Source organism: Panulirus ornatus, chromosome 2 (genome assembly GCF_036320965.1).
Source record: "Panulirus ornatus isolate Po-2019 chromosome 2, ASM3632096v1, whole genome shotgun sequence".
Taxonomy (NCBI): domain Eukaryota; kingdom Metazoa; phylum Arthropoda; class Malacostraca; order Decapoda; family Palinuridae; genus Panulirus; species Panulirus ornatus.
The window spans coordinates 76,689,731-76,714,121 of NC_092225.1; the positions used below are offsets into that span (position 1 = coordinate 76,689,731).

The 24,391-nt window shown below is 43.2% G+C and overlaps 1 protein-coding gene across 4 annotated transcripts in view; it reads left to right on the forward strand.

Moving 5' to 3' along the window:
- Window positions 1-24,391, forward strand: part of Gar1 (Gar1 ribonucleoprotein) — an 83,735-nt gene that overhangs the window by 6,133 nt on the left and 53,211 nt on the right. For 3 of the 4 annotated variants that reach the window (XM_071677830.1, XM_071677813.1, XM_071677821.1), the window contains exon 3: window positions 8,113-8,174. The exons of the other annotated variant lie outside the window; for it this stretch is intronic. In XM_071677830.1, coding sequence (XP_071533931.1) covers window positions 8,113-8,174 — 62 coding nt within the window. The remainder of the gene's footprint in view (window positions 1-8,112; window positions 8,175-24,391) is intronic. 4 annotated transcript variants of the gene reach the window in all.

A 24,391-nucleotide genomic window follows, 5' to 3' on the forward strand; every position in this document is an offset into this window, starting at 1 on the left:
GTACACCAGGGTCAACATGCTGTCAATGGACTGAACTAGGGCATGTGAAGCATCTGGGGTAAACCACAGAAAGGTGTGTGGGGCTTGGATGTGGATAGGGAGCTGAGGTTCCGGTGCATTATATGTGAAAGCTAGAGACTGTGTGAACGAATGTGGCCTTTTTATCTGGGTTCCTGGCACTGCTACCTTGCTGAAGCGGGATAATAATGCTGTTTTTCTGTGGGGCACGGTAGCGACAGGAATAGATGAAAGCAAGTATGAATATGCACGTGTATGTATGTAATGTCAGCGTATGTGCATGTTTATGTATGTATATGTTGATATGTATATTTATGTAGATGTGCATATGTGGGTGTTTAGGTATATATTTGTGTATATGAGTGGATGGGCCATTCTTTGTCTGTTTCCTGGTGCTACCTTGCTGATGCGGGAAACAATGATTATGTATAATGAATATTTTTATCACTTATTATTTCTGTACTTAATCTCAGTTTCCCGTGTCAGCAAGGTAACGTCAGGAAACAGATGAAGAATGGCCCATCCACTCACATACAAATATATATAAATGCCCATACATGCACTTGTACCTATGTATATGTATACATATCAACATATACATACATACATACACATACACAGACATATACATATGTACATATTCATTCTTGCTTGCCTTCATCCATTCCCAGCACCACCTCACCCCACAGGAAACAGCATCGCTATACCCTGCTTCAGCAAGGTAGTGCCAGGATAATAAACAAAAATGGCCACATTCGTTCACAGTCTCTAGTTGTCATGTATAATGCACTGAAACTGCAGCTGCCTATCTACATCCAGGCCCCACAGACCTTTCCATGGTTTACCCCAGACTTTTCACATTCCCTGGTTCGGTCCATTGGCAGCACGTTGACCCCAGTATACCACATTGTTCCAATTCACTCTATTCCTTGCATGCCTCTCACCCTCCTTTATGTCTAGGCCCCAATCACTCAAAATCTTTTTCACTCCATCCTTCCTCCTCCAATTTGGTCTCCCACTTCTTGTTCCCTCCACCTCTGACACACATATATCCTCTTGGTCAATCTTTCCTCACTCATTCTCTCCATGTGTCCCAACCATTTCAACACACCCTCTTCTGCCCTTTCAACCATGCTTTTTATTTCCACACTTCTCTCTTACCCTTTCATTACATACTCGATCAAACCACCTCACACATATTGTCCCCAAATATTTCATTTCCAGCACATCCACCCTCCTCCATATAACCCTATCCATAGCCCATGTCTCGCAACCATATAACCCAATGACAATGTTGGAATTACTGTTCCTTCAAACACCCATTTTTGCTCTCTGAGATAATGTTCTCTCCTTCTACACATTCTTCATCTCTCCCAGAACCTTTGCCCCCTCCCCCACCCTTTGATTCACTTCCACTTCCATGGTTCCATTCGCTGCTAAGTCCACTCCCAGATATATAAAACACTTCTCCCTCCAGTTTTTCTCCATTCAGACTTGCCTCCCAATTAACTTGTCCCTCAACCTTACTGAAACTAATAACCGTGCTCTTATTCACATTTACTCTCAACTTTCTCCTTTCACTCACTTTTCTCAACTCAGTCACCAACCTCTGCAGTTTCACACACAAATCAGCCACAAGAGCTGTATCATTGGTGAACAGCAACTGACTTCACAGGCCCTCATCCCCAACAGACTGCATACTCGTCTCTCTCCAAAACTCTTGCATTTAACTCCCCAACCACCGCATCCATAAACAAATTAAACAACCATGAGGACATCACCCACACCTGCCGCAAACCTACATTCAGTGGGAACCAATCGCTCTCCTCTCTTCCTACTCATACTCATGCCTTACATTCTCGGTAAATACTTTTCACTGCTTCTAGCAACTTATCTTCCACACATATACTCTTAAAACCTTCCACAAAGCATTTCTATCAATCCTATCATATGCCTTCTTGAGATCCGTAAATGCTACATACAAATCCATCTGTTTTTCTAAGTATTACTCACATACATTCTTCAAATCAGACACCTGATCCACACATCCTCTACCACTTCTGAAACCACACTGCTCCTCCCCAGTCTGATGCTCTGCTCATGATTTCACCCTCTCAATCAATATCCTCCCATATAATTTCCCTGGAATACTCAACAAACTTATGCATCTGTAGTTTGAACACGCACCTATATCCTCTTTGTCTTTGTACAATGGCACTATGCATGCATTCTGCCAATCCTCAGGCTCTTCACCATGGTCTGTACATACATTGAGTATCCTTACCAACCAATCAGCAACACAGTCACCCCTTTTTTTTTTTTTAATGAAGTCCATTACAGTACCATCCAAACCCACCTCTCAGACCTTTCCATGGTTTCTCCTCATTTCATATGCCACGGTTCAGCCCACTGAAAGCATGTTGCTCTTTGTGTACTACATCATTCCAGTTCTCACACCCTCTTGCATGTCCATGCCCCAAACGCTCAAAACATCTTTCTGTCGTATCACCTCCTTGATTTCCTCATTTCTTTCTCTTCACTTCTGACATGAGTATCTTCATAGTCATTCTGTCATCATCCCTCATCCTCTCCATTTGTCCAGACTTTCAACACACTCTTTTCAGCTCTTTCTTACCTATCATATCTTATTTAATCAACCCTCCTCACACTATTCTTATACTCTTGATTTCTGAAATATCTCCCCTCATTTATTCATTTTCATCTTAGGCTCATGCCTTGCATCCATACAGATGAGCCTCACATCCATACAGCACTAACAGGACTACTAGACCATCAAACATACCCATTTTTACCTTTAGAAACATTGAACACCTCGCCATCCCTTCGCATTCCTCACAAGGAGTTCACAATATGGGATTGATAAAGAAGATATGTAGGAGTGAGGGAATGACTACTGACATTCTTGGAGGGGAAGTGAAGAAATATATTGGTGAAAGGTCTCAGGAAAATTTTATTGGGATGGAACATGTAGGGGACATGTAGGGAGATGTGTTTGAATAGGGAAATTAGAGATTTTTCCATTGTTGGCCCCTCCAGCAGAAGGGAGTTCCCAGGGGTAATAAGATATCAGAGATATAATTGAATAGATAGGAAAATAAATAATATGTGAATATAAGTATGTTGGAAATTTTTATGGGAAGAACTTTTAAGGAAATGAAGATGAAATTCTTTTATAGCATGTCCATGTACCCATGTACATTATGTGAAAGATGATATATTACTAAAGAGTCTTTTATTATGATAGAAGGTAGTATGAGAGGAGATTTGCAGTGAATAAACTGATTAGGACAAGAGGTATTACAAGTGAATATGTCAGGAAAGTGATTTTTTATCTTGTGAATGGGAGGCATTTTGTGTATGAGGGTGGTGTGTGTAGACTTTAATTTCATCTTATGAACTAACTTACTATGTAAAGCAAAGAATTAAGAAGCATGTTCTGGAAGGAGGTAAATAAAGTGCGTAAGACAAGGGAGCAAATGGGAACTTCAGTGAAGGGCGCAAATGGGGAGGTGATAACAAGTAGTGGTGATGTGAGAAGGAGATGGAGTGAGTATTTTGAAGGTTTGTTGAATGTGTTTGATGATAGAGTGGCAGTTATAGGGTGTTTTGGTCGAGGTGGTGTGCAAAGTGAGAGGGTTAGGGAAAATGATTTGGTAAACAGAGAAGAGGTAGTGAAAGCTTTGCGGAAGATGAAAGCCGGCAAGGCAGCAGGTTTGGATGGTATTGCAGTGGAATTTATTAAAAAAGGGGGTGACTGTATTGTTGACTGGTTGGTAAGGTTATTTAATGTATGTATGACTCATGGTGAGGTGCCTGAGGATTGGCGGAATGCGTGCATAGTGCCATTGTACAAAGGCAAAGGGGATAAGAGTGAGTGCTCAAATTACAGAGGTATAAGTTTGTTGAGTATTCCTGGTAAATTATATGGGAGGGTATTGATTGAGAGGGTGAAGGCATGTACAGAGCATCAGATTGGGGAAGAGCTGTGTGGTTTCAGAAGTGGTAGAGGATGTGTGGATCAGGTGTTTGCTTTGAAGAATGTATGTGAGAAATACTTAGAAAAGCAAATAGATTTGTATGTAGCATTTATGGATCTGGAGAAGGCATATGATAGAGTTGATAGAGATGCTCTGTGGAAGGTATTAAGAATATATGGTGTGGGAGGAAAGTTGTTAGAAGCAGTGAAAAGTTTTTATCGAGGATGTAAGGCATGTGTACGTGTAGGAAGAGAGGAAAGTGATTGGTTCTCAGTGAATGTAGGTTTGCGGCAGGGGTGTGTGATGTCTCCATGGTTGTTTAATTTGTTTATGGATGGGGTTGTTAGGGAGGTAAATGCAAGAGTTTTGGAAAGAGGGGCAAGTATGAAGTCTGTTGGGGATGAGAGAGCTTGGGAAGTGAGTCAGTTGTTGTTCGCTGATGATACAGCGCTGGTGGCTGATTCATGTGAGAAACTGCAGAAGCTGGTGACTGAGTTTGGTAAAGTGTGTGGAAGAAGAAAGTTAAGAGTAAATGTGAATAAGAGCAAGGTTATTAGGTACAGTAGGGTTGAGGGTCAAGTCAATAGGGAGGTGAGTTTGAATTGAGAAAAACTGGAGGAAGTGAAGTGTTTTAGATATCTGGGAGTGGATCTGGCAGCGGATGGAACCATGGAAGCGGAAGTGGATCATAGGGTGGGGGAGGGGGCGAAAATTCTGGGGGCCTTGAAGAATGTGTGGAAGTCGAGAACATTATCTCGGAAAGCAAAAATGGGTATGTTTGAAGGAATAGTGGTTCCAACAATGTTGTATGGTTGCGAGGCGTGGGCTATGGATAGAGTTGTGCGCAGGAGGATGGATGTGCTGGAAATGAGATGTTTGAGGACAATGTGTGGTGTGAGGTGGTTTGATCGAGTGAGTAACGTAAGGGTAAGAGAGATGTGTGGAAATAAAAAGAGCGTGGTTGAGAGAGCAGAAGAGGGTGTTTTGAAGTGGTTTGGGCACATGAAGAGAATGAGTGAGGAAAGATTGACCAAGAGGATATATGTGTCGGAGGTGGAGGGAACGAGGAGAAGAGGGAGACCAAATTGGAGGTGGAAAGATGGAGTGAAAAAGATTTTGTGTGATCGGGGCCTGAACATACAGGAGGGTGAAAGGAGGGCAAGGAATAGAGTGAATTGGAGCGATGTGGTATACCGGGGTTGACGTGCTGTCAGTGGATTGAATCAAGGCATGTGAAGCGTCTGGGGTAAACCATGGAAAGCTGTGTAGGTATGCATATTTGCGTGTGTGGACGTATGTATATACATGTGTATGGGGGTGGGTTGGGCCATTTCTTTCGTCTGTTTCCTTGCGCTACCTCGCAAATGCGGGAGACAGCGACAAAGTATAATAAAAAAAAAAAAAATACTGTACTGTACATTAATATGGAGAAGAGAGTGGTGAGAATAATTGAGCTTGGAAGGGAGACTTCTGTGAAGAAGTACCAGGAGAGATTGAGTGCAGAATGGCAAAAGGCGAGAGCAAATGACGTAAGGGGAGTCGAGGAGGAATGGGATTTATTCAGGGAAGCAGTGATGGCTTGCACAAAAGATGCATGTGGCATGAGAAAGGTGGGTGGTGGGCAGATTAGAAAGGGTAGTGAACAGTGGGATGAAGAAGTAAGATTGTTAGTGAAAGAGAAGAGAGGCATTTGGATGGTTTTTGCAGGAAAGTAGTGCAAATGAGTGGGAGATATATAAAAGAAAGTGGCAGGAGGTCAAGAGAAAGGTGCAAGAGGTGAAAAAGAGGGCAAATGAAAGTTGGGGTGTGAGAGTATCATTAAATTTAAGGGGGGAAAAAAGATGTTTTGGAAGTAGGTAAATAAAGTGTGTAAGACAAGAGAACAAATGGTAACATCAGTGAAGGGGGCAAATGGGGAGGGGGCAAATGGGGAAGGTTTGTTGAATGTGTTTGATGATAAGAGTGGCAGATTTAGGGTGTTTTGGTCAAGGTGGTGTGCAAAGTGAGAGGGTCAGGGAGAATGGTTTGGTAAACAGAGAAGAGGTAGTGAAACCCTTGCAGAAGATGAAAGCCGGCAAGGCGGTGGATTTGGATGGTATTGCCTTGGAATTTATTAAAAAAGGGGGTGACTGTGCTGTTGATTGGTTGATAAGGATATTCATTGTATCTATGGATCATGGTGAAGTAGCTAAGGATTGGCGGAATGCATGCATAGTGCCATTGTACAAAGGCAAAGGGGATAAAGGTGAGTGTTCCAATTATAGAGGTATAAGTTTGTTGAGTATTCCTGGGAAATTATATGGGAGGGTGTTGATTGAGAGGGTGAAGGCATGTACAGAGCATCAGATTGGGGAAGAGCAGTGTGGTTTCAGAAGTGGTAGAGGATTTGTGGATCAGGTGTTTGTTTTGAAGAATGTATGTGAGATATACTTAGAAAAACAAATGGATCTGGAGAAGGCATATGATAGGTTTGATAGAGATGCTATGTGGAAGGTTTTAAGAGTATATGGTGTGGGAGGTAAGTTGCTAGAAGCGGTGAAAAGTTTTTACTTAGGGTGTAAGGCATGTGTATGAGTAGGAAGAGAGGAAAGTGATTGGCTCCCAGTGGTTGTCGGTTTGCGGCAGGGGTGTGTGATGTCTCCATGGTTGTTTGATTTGTTTATTTGTTTATGGATGTGGTGGTTAGGGAGGTGAATGCAAGAGTTTTGGAAAGAGGGGCAAGTATCCAGTCTGTTGTGGATGAGAGGGCTTGGGAAGTGAGTCATTTGTTGTTTGCTGATGATACTGCACTGGTGGCAGATTTTGGTTTGCTGATGATACTGCAATGGTGGCTGAGTTTGATGAGGAACTGCAGCAGTTGGTGACTGAGTTTAGGAAAGTGTGTGAAAGAAGAAAGTTGAGAGTAAATGTGAAAATGAGCAAGGTTATTAAGTTCAGTAGGGTTGAGGGGACAAGTTAATTGGGAGATAACTTTGAATGGAGAAAAACTGGAGGAAGTGGAGTGTTTTAGACATCTGGGAGTGGACTTAGCAGTGGATGGAACCATGGAAGCAGAAGTGAGTCACAGGGTGGGGGAGGGGGTGAAGGTTCTGGGAATGATGAAGAATGTGTGGAAGGCGAGAATGTTATCTTGGAGAGCAAAAATGGGTATGCTTGAAGGAATAGTGGTTCCAACAATGTTATATGGTTGCGAGGCGTGGGCTATAGATAGGGTTGTACGGAGGTGGATGGATGTGTTGGAAATGAAATGTTTGAGGACAATATGTAGTGTGAGATGGTTTGATCAAATAAGTAATGAAAGGATAAGAGAGATGTGTGGTAATATAAAGAGTGTGGTTGAGAGAGCAGAAGAGGGTGTATTGAAATGGTTTGGACACATAGCGAGAATGAGTGAGGAAAGACTGACAAAGAGGATATATGTGTCAGAGGTGGAGGGAAGAAGGAGAAGCAGGAGACCAAATTGGAAGTGGAAGGATGGAGTGAAAAAGATTTTGAGGGATCGGGACCTGAACATACAGGAGGGTGAAAGGCATGCAAGTAATAGATTGAATTGGAATGTTGTGGCATACCGGAGTCAATGGGCTGTCAATAGATTGAACCATGGCATGTGAAGCATCTAGGGTAAACCATGGGAAGTTTTGTGGGGCCTGGATGTGGAAAGGTAGCTGTGGTTTTGGTGCATTATAGAGACATAGTGAGTGAGTGTGGCCTCTTTGTCTTTTCCTGGCACGGTCTCGCTGGAGGGGGGATGCTATTTTGTGTATGGCGGGGTGGTGACGAGAATGGATGAAGGCAGCAAGTATGGATATGTACATGTGTATATATGTATATGTCTGTGTACATGTACGTTGAAATGTATATGTATGTATATGTGTGTGTGTGGACGTGTATGTATATGGATGTGTATGTTGGTGGGTTGGGCCATTTCTCATCTGTTTCCTTGCGATTCCTCACTAACGCGTGAGATGGCGGTTAAGTATAATGAATAAATAGTAAATATAATAACTTAAGATAGGAGGCTGTATGTACTTGATTAACCATGTTTAAATGTAAAGAGAGTTAGATGGATTAATCTTTGTGATATTTCATGTTATAGGTTTTCGTGGTGGAAGTGGTGGTGGAGGCAGATTTGGCTATGACCAGGGGCCACCAAATGAAGTAAGTTCTCATGAGGGCCTGGTATATTGTCTGTAAACAATTGGGTTTCCTTGCTATAATTTTAGTTTCCTCCTATTGGGTCAGTTTGATTTTAGGTGGTTCATGCTAACCCTTTCACTGGGTATTTGGATTTCTCTGCCATTCCTGACCAATTTCATTTCACCTTTTGAAATGAAAGTACTAATTTGGTCTATATATATATATATATATATATATATATATATATATATATATATATATATATATATTTATGGATCTGGAGAAGGCATATGATAGAGTTGATAGAGATGCTCTGTGGAAGGTATTAAGAATATATGGTGTGGGAGGCAAGTTGTTAGAAGCAGTGAAAAGTTTTTATCGAGGATGTAAGGCATGTGTACGTGTAGGAAGAGAGGAAAGTGATTGGTTCTCAGTGAATGTAGGTTTGCGGCAGGGGTGTGTGATGTCTCCATGGTTGTTTAATTTGTTTATGGATGGGGTTGTTAGGGAGGTAAATGCAAGAGTTTTGGAAAGAGGGGCAAGTATGAAGTCTGTTGGGGATGAGAGAGCTTGGGAAGTGAGTCAGTTGTTGTTCGCTGATGATACAGCGCTGGTGGCTGATTCATGTGAGAAACTGCAGAAGCTGGTGACTGAGTTTGGTAAAGTGTGTGGAAGAAGAAAGTTAAGAGTGAATGTGAATAAGAGCAAGGTTATTAGGTACAGTAGGGTTGAGGGTCAAGTCAATTGGGAGGTGAGTTTGAATGGAGAAAAACTGGAGGAAGTGAAGTGTTTTAGATATCTGGGAGTGGATCTGTCAGCGGATGGAACCATGGAAGCGGAAGTGGATCATAGGGTGGGGGAGGGGGCGAAAATTTTGGGAGCCTTGATAAATGTGTGGAAGTCGAGAACATTATCTCGGAAAGCAAAAATGGGTATGTTTGAAGGAATAGTGGTTCCAACAATGTTGTATGGTTGCGAGGCATGGGCTGTGGATGGAGTTGTGCGCAGGAGGATGGATGTGCTGGAAATGGATGTTTGAGGACAATGTGTGGTGTGAGGTGGTTTGATCGAGTAAGTAACGTAAGGGTAAGAGAGATGTGTGGAAATAAAAAGAGCGTGGTTGAGAGAGCAGAAGAGGGTGTTTTGAAATGGTTTGGGCACATGGAGAGAATGAGTGAGGAAAGATTGACCAAGAGGATATATGTGTCGGAGGTGGAGGGAACGAGGAGAAGAGGGAGACCAAATTGGAGGTGGAAAGATGGAGTGAAAAAGATTTTGTGTGATCGGGGCCTGAACATGCAGGAGGGTGTAAGGAGGGCAAGGAATAGAGTGAATTGGAGCGATGTGGTATACAGGGGTTGACGTGCTGTCAGTGGAGTGAATCAAGGCATGTGAAGCGTCTGGGGTAAACCATGGAAAGCTGTGTAGGTATGTATATTTGCCTGTGTGGACGTGTGTATGTACATGTGTATGGGGGGGGGGTTGGGCCATTCCTTTCGTCTGTTTCCTTGCGCTACCTCGCAAACGCGGGAGACAGCGACAAAGTATAAAAAAAAAAATATATATATATATATATATTTCTTTTTCTTTCATACTATTCGCCATTTCCCGCATTAGCGAGGTAGCGTTAAGAACAGAGGACTGGGCCTTTGAGGGAATATCCTCATCTGGCCCCCCTTCTCTGTTCCTTCCTTTGGAAAATTAAAAAAAAAAAAAAAAAAAAAAAGAGAGGAGAGGATTTCCAGCCCCCCCGCTCCCTTCCCTTTTAGTCGCCTTCTACGACACGCAGGGAATACGTGGGAAGTATTCTTTCTCCCCTATCCCCAGGGATAATATATATATATATATATATATATATATATATATATATATATATATATATATATATATATATATATATATATATTTTTTTTTTTTTTTTTTTTTTTGCTTTGTCGCTGTCTCCCGCGTTTGTGAGGTAGCGCAAGGAAACAGACGAAAGGAATGGCCCAACCCACCCCCATACACATGTATATACATACGTCCACACACGCAAATATACATACCTACACAGCTTTCCATGGTTTACCCCAGACGCTTCACATGCCTTGATTCAATCCACTGACAGCACGTCAACCCCGGTATACCACATCGATCCAATTCACTCTATTCCTTGCCCTCTTTTCACCCTCCTGCATGTTCAGGCCCCGATCACACAAAATCTTTTTCACTCCATCTTTCCACCTCCAATTTGGTCTCCCACTTCTCCTCGTTCCCTCCACCTCCGACACATATATCCTCTTGGTCAATCTTTCCTCTCTCATTCTCTCCATGTGCTCAAACCATTTCAAAACACCCTCTTCTGCTCTCTCAACCACGCTCTTTTTATTTCCACACATCTCTCTTACCCTTACGTTACTTACTCGATCAAACCACCTCACACCACACATTGTCCTCAAACATCTCATTTCCAGCACATCCATCCTCCTGCGCACAACTCTATCCATAGCCCACGCCTCGCAACCATACAACATTGTTGGAATCATTATTCCTTCAAACATACCCATTTTTGCTTTCCGAGATAATATTCTCGACTTCCACACATTCTTCAAGGCTCCCAGGATTTTCGCCCCCTCCCCCACCCTATGATCCACTTCCGCTTCCATGGTTCCATCTGCTGCCAGATCCACTCCCAGATATCTAAAACACTTTACTTCCTCCAGTTTTTTTTCCATTCAAACTTACCTCCCAATTGACTTGACCCTCAACCCTACTGTACCTAATTATCTTGCTCTTATTCACATTTACTCTTAACTTTCTTCTTTCACACACTTTACCAAACTCAGTCACCAGCTTCTGCAGTTTCTTACATGAATCAGCCACCAGCGCTGTATCATCAGCGAACAACAACTGACTCACTTCCCAAGCTCTCTCATCCCCAACAGACTGCATACTTGCCCCTCTAAAACTCTTGCATTCACCTCCCTAACAACCCCATCCATAAACAAATTAAACAACCATGGAGACATCACACACCCCTGCCGCAAACCTACATTCACTGAGAACCAAACACTTTCCTCTCTTCCTACACGTACACATGCCTTACATCCTCGATAAAAACTTTTCACTGCTTCTAACAACTTGCCTCCCACACCATATATTCTTAATACCTTCCACAGAGCATTTCTGTCAACTCTATCATATGCCTTCTCCAGATCCATAAATGCTACATACAAATCCATTTGCTTTTCTAAGTATTTCTCACATACATTCTTCAAAGCAAACACCTGATCCACACATCCTCTACCACTTCTGAAACCACACTGCTCCTCCCCAATCTGATGCTCTGTACACACACACATATATATATATATATATATATATATATATATATATATATATTTTTTTTTTTTTATTATACTTTCTCGCTGTCTCCCGCGCTTGCGAGGTAGCGCAAGGAAACAGGCGAAAGAAATGGCCCAACCCCCCCCCCCCACATACACATGTATATACATACGTCCACACACGCAAATAAACATACCTACACAGCTTTCCATGGTTTACCCCAGACGCATCACATGCCTTGATTCAATCCACTGACAGCACGTCAACCCCGGTATACCACATCGCTCCAATTCACTCTATTCCTTGCCCTCCTTTCACCCTCCTGCATGTTCAGGCCCCGATCACAAAATCTTTTTCACTCCATCTTTCCACCTCCAATTTGGTCTCCCTCTTCTCCTCGTTCCCTCCACCTCCGACACATATATCCTCTTGGTCAATCTTTCCTCACTCATTCTCTCCATGTGCCCAAACCACTTCAAAACACCCTCTTCTGCTCTCTCAACCACGCTCTTTTTATTTCCACACATCTCTCTTACCCTTACGTTACTCACTCGATCAAACCACCTCACACCACACATTGTCCTCAAACACCTCATTTCCAGCACATCCATCCTCCTGCGCACAACTCTATCCATAGCCCACGCCTTGCAACCATACAACATTGTTGGAACCACTATTCCTTCAAACATACCCATTTTTGCTTTCCGAGATAATGTTCTCGACTTCCACACATTCTTCAAGGCCCCCAGAATTTTCGCCCCCTCCCCCACCCTATGATCCACTTCCGCTTCCATGGTTCCATCCGCTGCCAGATCCACTCCCAGATATCTAAAACACTTCACTTCCTCCAGTTTTTCTCCATTCAAACTCACCTCCCAATTGACTTGACCCTCAACCCTACTGTACCTAATAACCTTGCTCTTATTCACATTTACTCTTAACTTTCTTCTTCCACACACTTTACCAAACTCAGTCACCAGCTTCTGCAGTTTCTCACATGAATCAGCCACCAGCGCTGTATCATCAGCGAACAACAACTGACTCACTTCCCAAGCTCTCTCATCCCCAACAGACTTCATACTTGCCCCTCTTTCCAAAACTCTTGCATTTACCTCCCTAACAACCCCATCCATAAACAAATTAAACAACCATGGAGACATCACACACCCCTGCCACAAACCTACATTCACTGAGAACCAATCACTTTCCTCCCTTCCTACACGTACACATGCCTTACATCCTCGATAAAAACTTTTCACTGCTTCTAACAACTTTCCTCCCACACCATATATTCTTAATACCTTCCACAGAGCATCTCTATCAACTCTATCATATGCCTTCTCCAGATCCATAAATGCTACATACAAATCCATTTGCTTTTCTAAGTATTTCTCACATACATTCTTCAAAGCAAACACCTGATCCACACATCCTCTACCACTTCTGAAACCACACTGCTCTTCCCCAATCTGATGCTCTGTACATGCCTTCACCCTCTCAATCAATACCCTCCCATATAATTTACCAGGAATACTCAACAAACTTATACCTCTGTAATTTGAGCACTCACTCTTATCCCCTTTGCCTTTGTACAATGGCACTATGCACGCATTCCGCCAATCCTCAGGCACCTCACCACGAGTCACACATACATTAAATAACCTTACCAACCAGTCAACAATACATATATATATATATATATATATATATATATATATATATTTTTTTTTTTTTTTTTTAATACTTTGTCGCTGTCTCCCGCGTTTGCGAGGTAGCGCAAGGAAACAGACGAAAGAAATGGCCCAATCCCCCCACACACATGCATATACACACGTCCACACACGCAAATACACATACCTACACAGCTTTCCATGGTTTACCCCAGACGCTTCACATGCCTTGATTCAATCCACTGACAGCACGTCAACCCCGGTATACCACATCGCTCCAATTCACTCTATTCCTTGCCCTCCTTTCACCCTCCTGCATGTTCAGGCCCCGATCACAAAATCTTTTTCACTCCATCTTTCCACCTCCAATTTGGTCTCCCTCTTCTCCTTGCTCCCTCCACCTCCGACACATATATCCTCTTGGTCAATCTTTCCTCACTCATCCTCTCCATGTGCCCAAACCACTTCAAAACACCCTCTTCTGCTCTCTCAACCATGCTCTTTTTATTTCCACACATCTCTCTTACCCATACGTTACTCACTCGATCAAACCACCTCACACCACACATTGTCCTCAAACATCTCATTTCCAGCACATCCATCCTCCTGCGCACAACTCTATCCATAGCCCACGCCTCGCAACCATACAACATTGTTGGAACCACTATTCCTTCAAACATACCCATTTTTGCTTTCCGAGATAATGTTCTCGACTTCCACACATTCTTCAAGGCCCCCAGAATTTTCGCCCCCTCCTCCACCCTATGATCCACTTCCGTTTCCATGGTTCCATCCGCTGCCAGATCCACTCCCAGATATCTAAAACACTTCACTTCCTCCAGTTTTTCTCCATTCAAACTCACCTCCCAATTGACTTGACCCTCAACCCTACTGTACCTAATAACCTTGCTCTTATTCACATTCACTCTCAACTTTCTTCTTCCACACACTTTATCAAACTCAGTCACCAGCTTCTGCAGTTTCTCACATGAATCAGCCACCAGCGCTGTATCATCAGCGAACAACAACTGACTCACTTCCCAAGCTCTCTCATCCCCAACAGACTTCATACTTGCCCCTCTTTCCAAAACTCTTGCATTTACCTCCCTAACAACCCCATCTATAAACAAATTAAACAACCATGGAGACATCACACACCCCTGTCGCAAACCTACATTCACTGAGAACCAATCACTTTCCTCTCTTCCTACACGTACACATGCCTTACATCCTCGATAAAAACTTTTCACTGCTTCTAACAACTTTCCTCCCACACCATATATTCTTAATACCTTCCACAGAGCATCCCTATCAACTCTATCATATGCCTTCTCCAGATCCATAAATGCTACATACAAATCCATTTGCTTTTCTAAGTATTTCTCACATACATTCTTCAAAGCAAACACCTGATCCACACATCCTCTACCACTTCTGAAACCACACTGCTCTTCCCCAATCTGATGCTCTGTACATGCCTTCACCCTCTCAATCAATACCCTCCCATATAATTTACCAGGAATACTCAACAAACTTATACCTCTGTAATTTGAGCACTCACTCTTATCCCCTTTGCCTTTGTACAATGGCACTATGCACGCATTCCGCCAATCCTCAGGCACCTCACCATGAGTCATACATACATTAAATAACCTTACCAACCAGTCAACAATACAGTCACCCCCTTTTTTAATAAATTCCACTGCATATCCACACATTCTTCAAGGCTCCCAGAATTTTCGCCCCCTCCCCCACCCTATGATCCACTTCCGCTTCCATGGTTCCATCCGCTGCCAGATCCACTCCCAGATATCTAAAACACTTCACTTCCTCCAGTTTTTCTCCATTCAAACTCACCTCCCAATTGAATTGACCCTCAACCCTACTGTACCTAATAACCTTGCTCTTATTCACATTTACTCTTAACTTTCTTCTTTCACACACTTTACCAAACTCAGTCACCAGCTTCTGCAGTTTCTCACATGAATCAGCCACCAGCGCTGTATCATCAGCGAACAACAACTGATTATCTCGGAAAGCAAAAATGGGTATGTTTGAAGAAATAGTGGTTCCAACAATGTTGTATGGTTGCGAGGCGTGGACTATGGATAGAGTTGTGCGCAGGAGGATGGATGTGCTGGAAATGAGATGTTTGAGGACAGTGTGTGGTGTGAGGTGGTTTGATCGAGTAAGTAACGTAAGGGTAAGAGAGATGTGTGGAAATAAAAAGAGCATGGTTGAGAGAGCAGAGGAGGGTGTTTTGAAATGGTTTGGTCACATGGAGAGAATGAGTGAGGAAAGATTGACCAAGAGGATATATGTGTTGGAGGTGGAGGGAACGAGGAGAAGAGGGAGACCAAATTGGAGGTGGAAAGATGGAGTGAAAAAGATTTTATGTGATCGGGGACTGAACATGCAGGAGGGTGAAAGGAGGGCAAAGAATAGAGTGAATTGGAGCAATATGGTATACCGGGGTTGACGTGCTGTCAGTGGATTGAATCAAGGCATGTGTATGGGGGTGGGTTGGGCCATTTCTTTCGTCTGTTTCCTTGCGCTACCTCGCAAACGCGGGAGACAGCGACAAAGCAAAAAAAAAAAATATATATATATATATATATTTTTTTTTTTTTTTTTTTTTTTTATACTTTGTCGCTGTCTCCCGCGTTTGCGAGGTAGCGCAAGGAAACAGACGAAAGAAATGGCCCAACCCCCCCCCATACACATGTACATACACACGTCCACACACGCAAATATACATACCTACACAGCTTTCCATGGTTTACCCCAGACGCTTCACATGCCTTGATTCAATCCACTGACAGCACGTCAACCCCTGTATACCACATCGCTCCAATTCACTCTATTCCTTGCCCTCCTTTCACCCTCCTGCATGTTCAGGCCCCGATCACACAAAATCTTTTTCACTCCATCTTTCCACCTCCAATTTGGTCTCCCTCTTCTCCTCGTTCCCTCCACCTCCGACACATATATCCTCTTGGTCAATCTTTCCTCACTCATTCTCTCCATGTGCCCAAACCATTTCAAAACACCCTCTTCTGCTCTCTCAACCACGCTCTTTTTATTTCCACACATCTCTCTTACCCTTACGTTACTTACTCGATCAAACCACCTCACACCACACATTGTCCTCAAACATCTCATTTCCAGCACATCCATCCTCCTGCGCACATCTCTATCCATAGCCCACGCCTCGCAACCATACAACATTGTTGGAACCACTATTCCTTCAAACATACCCATTTTTGCTTTCCGAGATAATGTTCTCGACTTCCACACATTCTTCAAGGCCCCCAGAATTTTCGCCCCCTCCCCCACCCTATGATCCACTTCCGCTTCCATGGTTCCATCCGCTGCCAGATCCACTCCCAGATATCTAAAACACTTCACTTCCTCCAGTTTTTCTCCATTCAAACTCACCTCCCAATTGACTTGACCCTCAACCCTACTGTACCTAATAACATTGCTCTTATTCACATTTACTCTTAACTTTCTTCTTCCACACACTTTACCAAACTCAGTCACCAGCTTCTGCAGTTTCTCACATGAATCAGCCACCAGCGCTTTGTCATCAGCGAACAACAACTGACTCACTTCCCAAGCTCTCTCATCCCCAACAGACTTCATACTTACCCCTCTTTCCAAAACTCTTGCATTTACCTCCCTAACAACCCCATCCATAAACAAATTAAACAACCATGGAGACATCACACACCCCTGCCACAAACCTACATTCACTGAGAACCAATCACTTTCCTCCCTTCCTACACGTACACATGCCTTACATCCTCGATAAAAACTTTTCACTGCTTCTAACAACTTTCCTCCCACACCATATATTCTTAATACCTTCCACAGAGCATCTCTATCAACTCTATCATATGCCTTCTCCAGATCCATAAATGCTACATACAAATCCATTTGCTTTTCTAAGTATTTCTCACATACATTCTTCAAAGCAAACACCTGATCCACACATCCTCTACCACTTCTGAAACCACACTGCTCTTCCCCAATCTGATGCTCTGTACATGCCTTCACCCTCTCAATCAATACCCTCCCATATAATTTACCAGGAATACTCAACAAACTTATACCTCTGTAATTTGAGCACTCACTCTTATCCCCTTTGCCTTTGTACAATGGCACTATGCACGCATTCCGCCAATCCTCAGGCACCTCACCACGAGTCACACATACATTAAATAACCTTACCAACCAGTCAACAATACATATATATATATATATATATATATATATATATATATATATATATATATATATATATATATATTTTTTTTTTTTTTTTTAATACTTTGTCGCTGTCTCCCGCGTTTGCGAGGTAGCGCAAGGAAACAGACGAAAGAAATGGCCCAATCCCCCCACACACATGCATATACACACGTCCACACACGCAAATACACATACCTACACAGCTTTCCATGGTTTACCCCAGACGCTTCACATGCCTTGATTCAATCCACTGACAGCACGTCAACCCCGGTATACCACATCGCTCCAATTCACTCTATTCCTTGCCCTCCTTTCACCCTCCTGCATGTTCAGGCCCCGATCACAAAATCTTTTTCACTCCATCTTTCCACCTCCAATTTGGTCTCCCTCTTCTCCTTGCTCCCTCCACCTCCGACACATATATCCTCTTGGTCAATCTTTCCTCACTCATCCTCTCCATGTGCCCAAACCACTTCAAAACACCCTCTTCTGCTCTCTCAACCATGCTCTTTTTATTTCCACACATCTCTCTTACCCATACGTTACTCACTCGATCAAACCACCTCACACCACACATTGTCCTCAAACATCTCATTTCCAGCACATCCATCCTCCTGCGCACAACTCTATCCATAGCCCACGCCTCGCAACCATACAACATTGTTGGAACCACTATTCCTTCAAACATACCCATTTTTGCTTTCCGAGATAATGTTCTCGACTTCCACACATTCTTCAAGGCCCCCAGAATTTTTGCCCCCTCCCCCACCCTATGATCCACTTCCGTTTCCATGGTTCCATCCGCTGCCAGATCCACTCCCAGATATCTAAAACACTTCACTTCCTCCAGTTTTTCTCCATTCAAACTCACCTCCCAATTGACTTGACCCTCAACCCTACTGTACCTAATAACCTTGCTCTTATTCACATTCACTCTCAACTTTCTTCTTCCACACACTTTATCAAACTCAGTCACCAGCTTCTGCAGTTTCTCACATGAATCAGCCACCAGCGCTGTATCATCAGCGAACAACAACTGACTCACTTCCCAAGCTCTCTCATCCCCAACAGACTTCATACTTGCCCCTCTTTCCAAAACTCTTGCATTTACCTCCCTAACAACCCCATCTATAAACAAATTAAACAACCATGGAGACATCACACACCCCTGTCGCAAACCTACATTCACTGAGAACCAATCACTTTCCTCTCTTCCTACACGTACACATGCCTTACATCCTCGATAAAAACTTTTCACTGCTTCTAACAACTTTCCTCCCACACCATATATTCTTAATACCTTCCACAGAGCATCTCTATCAACTCTATCATATGCCTTCTCCAGATCCATAAATGCTACATACAAATCCATTTGCTTTTCTAAGTATTTCTCACATACATTCTTCAAAGCAAACACCTGATCCACACATCCTCTACCACTTCTGAAACCACACTGCTCTTCCCCAATCTGATGCTCTGTACATGCCTTCACCCTCTCAATCAATACCCTCCCATATAATTTACCAGGAATACTCAACAAACTTATACCTCTGTAATTTGAGCACTCACTCTTATCCCCTTTGCCTTTGTACAATGGCACTATGCACGCATTCCGCCAATCCTCAGGCACCTCACCATGAGTCATACATACATTAAATAACCTTACCAACCAGTCAACAATACAGTCACCCCCTTTTTTAATAAATTCCACTGCATATCCACACATTCTTCAAGGCTCCCAGAATTTTCGCCCCCTCCCCCACCCTATGATCCACTTCCGCTTCCATGGTTCCATCCGCTGCCAGATCCACTCCCAGATATCTAAAACACTTCACTTCCTCCAGTTTTTCTCCATTCAAACTCACCTCCCAATTGAATTGACCCTCAACCCTACTGTACCTAATAACCTTGCTCTTATTCACATTTACTCTTAACTTTCTTCTTTCACACACTTTACCAAACTCAGTCACCAGCTTCTGCAGTTTCTCACATGAATCAGCCACCAGTGCTGTATCATCAGCGAACAACAACTGATTATCTCGGAAAGCAAAAATGGGTAGGTTTGAAGAAATAGTGGTTCCAACAATGTTGTATGGTTGCGAGGCGTGGACTATGGATAGAGTTGTGCGCAGGAGGATGGATGTGCTGGAAATGAGATGTTTGAGGACAGTGTGTGGTGTGAGGTGGTTTGATCGAGTAAGTAACGTAAGGGTAAGAGAGATGTGTGGAAATAAAAAGAGCATGGTTGAGAGAGCAGAGGAGGGTGTTTTGAAATGGTTTGGTCACATGGAGAGAATGAGTGAGGAAAGATTGACCAAGAGGATATATGTGTTGGAGGTGGAGGGAACGAGGAGAAGAGGGAGACCAAATTGGAGGTGGAAAGATGGAGTGAAAAAGATTTTATGTGATCGGGGCCTGAACATGCAGGAGGGTGAAAGGAGGGCAAAGAATAGAGTGAATTGGAGCAATATGGTATACCGGGGTTGACGTGCTGTCAGTGGATTGAATCAAGGCATGTGTATGGGGGTGGGTTGGGCCATTTCTTTCGTCTGTTTCCTTGCGCTACCTCGCAAACGCGGGAGACAGCGACAAAGCAAAAAAAAATATATATATATATATATATATATATTTTTTTTTTTTTTTTCTTATACTTTGTCGCTGTCTCCCACGTTTGCGAGGTAGCGCAAGGAAACAGACGAAAGAAATGGCCCAACCCCCCCCATACACATGTACATACACACGTCCACACACGCAAATATACATACCTACACAGCTTTCCATGGTTTACCCCAGACGCTTCACATGCCTTGATTCAATCCACTGACAGCACGTCAACCCCTGTATACCACATCGCTCCAATTCACTCTATTCCTTGCCCTCCTTTCACCCTCCTGCATGTTCAGGCCCCGATCACACAAAATCTTTTTCACTCCATCTTTCCACCTCCAATTTGGTCTCCCTCTTCTCCTCGTTCCCTCCACCTCCGACACATATATCCTCTTGGTCAATCTTTCCTCACTCATTCTCTCCATGTGCCCAAACCATTTCAAAACACCCTCTTCTGCTCTCTCAACCACGCTCTTTTTATTTCCACACATCTCTCTTACCCTTACGTTACTTACTCGATCAAACCACCTCACACCACACATTGTCCTCAAACATCTCATTTCCAGCACATCCATCCTCCTGCGCACATCTCTATCCATAGCCCACGCCTCGCAACCATACAACATTGTTGGAACCACTATTCCTTCAAACATACCCATTTTTGCTTTCCGAGATAATGTTCTCGACTTCCACACATTTTTCAAGGCTCCCAAAATTTTCGCCCCCTCCCCCACCCTATGATCCACTTCCGCTTCCATGGTTCCATCCGCTGACAGATCCACTCCCAGATATCTAAAACACTTACTTCCTCCAGTTTTTCTCCATTCGAACTCACCTCCCAATTGACTTGACCCTCACCCCTACTGTACCTAATAACCTTGCTCTTATTCACATTTACTCTTAACTTTCTTCTTCCACACACTTTATCAAACTCAGTCACCAGCTTCTGCAGTTTCTCACATGAATCAGCCACCAGCGCTGTATCATCAGCGAACAACAACTGACTCACTTCCCAAGCTCTCTCATCCCCAACAGACTTCATACTTGCCCCTCTTTCCAGGACTCTTGCATTTACCTCCCTAACAACCCCATCCATAAACAAATTAAACAACCATGGAGACATCACACACCCCTGTCGCAAACCTACATTCACTGAGAACCAATCACTTTCCTCTCTTCCTACACGTACACATGCCTTACATCCTCGATAAAAACTTTTCACTGCTTCTAACAACTTTCCTCCCACACCATATATTCTTAATACCTTCCACAGAGCATCTCTATCAACTCTATCATATGCCTTCTCCAGATCCATAAATGCTACATACAAATCCATTTGCTTTTTTAAGTATTTCTCACATACATTCTTCAAAGCAAACACCTGATCCACACATCCTCTACCACTTCTGAAACTGCACTGCTCTTCCCCAATCTGATGCTCTGTACATGCCTTCACCCTCTCAATCAATACCCTCCCATATAATTTACCAGGAATACTCAACAAACTTATACCTCTGTAATTTGAGCATTCACTCTTATCCCTGGGATAGGGGAGAAAGAATGCTTCCCACGTATTCCCTGCATGTCGTAGAAGGCGACTAAAAGGGAAGGGAGCGGTGAGCTGGAAATCCTCCCCTCTTGGTTTTTTTTTTTTTTTTTTTTTTTTTTCCCAATGAAGGAACAGAGAAGGGGGCCAGATGAGGATATTCTCTCAAAGGCCCAGTCCTCTGTTCTTAACGCTACCTCGCTAACATGGGAAATGGCGAATAGTATGAAGGAAGGATATATATTATCTATTATATATATTTTGCTTTGTCGCTGTCTCCCGTGTTAGCGAGGTAGCGCAAGGAAACAGACGAAAGAATGGCCCAACCCACCCACATACACATGTATATACATACACGTCCCCACACGCAAGTATACATGCCTATACATCTCAGTGTACACATATATATACACACACAGACATATACATATATACACATGTACATAATTCATACTGACTGCCTTGATTTGTTCCCATTGCCACCTCGCCACACATGGAATAACAAACCCCTCCCCCCTCATTTGTGCGAGGTAGCGCTAGGAAAGACACCAAAGGCCCCATTCGTTCACACAGTCTTTAGCTGTCATGTAATAATGCACCGAAACCAGCTCCCTTTCCACATCCAGGCCCCACACACTTTGCATGGTTTACCCCAGACGCTTCACATGCCCTGGTTCAATCCATTGACAGCACATCGACCCCGGTATACCACATCGTTCCAATTCACTCTATTCCTTGCACGCCTTTCACCCTCCTGCAAGTTCAGGCCCCGATCACCCAAAATCTTTTTCACTCTATCTTTCCACCTTCAATTTGGTCTTTCACTTCTCCTTGTTCCCTCCACCTCTGACACATATATCCTCTTGGTCAATCTTTCCCCACTCATTCTCTCCATGTGACCAAACCATTTCAAAACACCCTCCTCTGCTCTCTCAACCACACTCTTTTTATTTCCACACATCTCTCTCACCCTTACATTACTTACTTGATCAAACCACCTCACACCACATATTGTCCTCAAACATCTCATTTCCAGCACATCCACCCTCCTGCGCACAACTCTATCCATAGCCCATGCCTCGCAACCATACAACATTGTTGGAACCACTATTCCTTCAAACATACCCATTTTTGCTTTCCGAGATAATGTTCTCGACTTCCAAACATTCGTCAAGGCTCCCAGAATCTTCGCCCCCTCCCCCACCCTATGATTCACTTCCGCTTCCCTGGTTTCATCCGCTGCCAGATCCACTCCCAGATATCTAAAACACTTTACTTCCTCCAGTTTTTCTTCATTCAAACTTACCTCCCAATTGACTTGACCCTCAACCCTACTGTACCTAATAACCTTGCTCTTATTCACATTTACTCTTAACTTTCTTCTTTCACACACTTTACCAAACTCAGTCACCAGCTTCTGCAGTTTCTCACATGAATCAGCCACCAGTGCTGTATCATCAGCGAACAACAACTGACTCACTTCCCAAGCTCTCTCATCCAGAACAGACTGGATACTTACCCCTCTTTCCAAAACTCTTGCATTCACCTCCCTAACAACCCCATCCATAAACAAATTAAACAACCATGGAGACATCACACACCCCTGCCGCAAACCTACATTCACTGAGAACCAATCACTTTCCTCTCTTCCTACACGTACACATGCCTTACATCCTCAATAAAAACTTTTCACTGCTTCTAACAACTTTCCTCCCACACCATATATTCTTAAAACCTTCCACAGAGCATCTCTATCAACTCTATCATATGCCTTCTCCAGATCCATAAATGCTACATACAAGTCCATATGTTTTTCTAAGTATTTCTCACATACATTCTTTAAAGCAAACACCTGATCCACACATCCTCTACCACTTCTGAAACCACACTGCTCTTCCCCAATCTGATGCTCTGTACACGCCTTCACCTCAATCAATACCCTCCCATATTATTTACCAGGAATACTCAGCAAACTTATACCTCTGTAATTTGAGCACTCACTCTTATCCCCTTTGCCTTTGTACAATGGCACTATGCAAGCATTCCGCCAATCCTCAGGCACCTCACCATGAATCATACATACATTAAATAACCTTACCAACCAGTCAGCAATACAGTCACCCCCTTTTTTTTATTATAAATTCCACTGCAATACCATCCAAACCTGCTGCTTTGCCGGCTTTCATCTTCCGTAAAGCTTTTACTACCTCTTCTCTATTTACCAAATCATTTTCCCTAACCCTCTCACTTTGCACACCACCTCGACCAAAACACCCTATATCTGCCACTCTATCATCAAACACATTCAACAAACCTTCAAAATACTCACTCCATCTCCTTCTCACATCACCACTACTTGTTATCACCTCCCCATTAGCCCCCTTCACTGAAGTTCCCATTTGATCCCTTGTCTTACGCACTTTATTTACCTCCTTCCAAAACATCTTTTTATTCTCCCTGAAATTTAATGATACTCTCTCACCCCAACTCTCATTTGCACCTTTCTCTTGACCTCCTTCCTCTTTCTTTTATACCTCTCCCACTCATTTGCATTTTTTCCCTGCAAAAATCGTTCAAATGCCTCTCTTCTCTTTCACTAATAATCTTACTTCTTCATCCCACCACTCACTACCTTTTCTAATCAACCCACCTCCCACGCTTCTCATGCCACAAGCATCTTTTGCGTAAGCCATCACTGCTTCCCTAAATACATCCCATTCCTCCCCTACTCCCCTTATGTCCTTTGTTCTCACCTTTTTCCATTCTGTACTCAGTCTCTCCTGGTACTTCCTCACACAAGTCTCCATCCCAAGCTCACTTACTCTCACCACTCTCTTCAC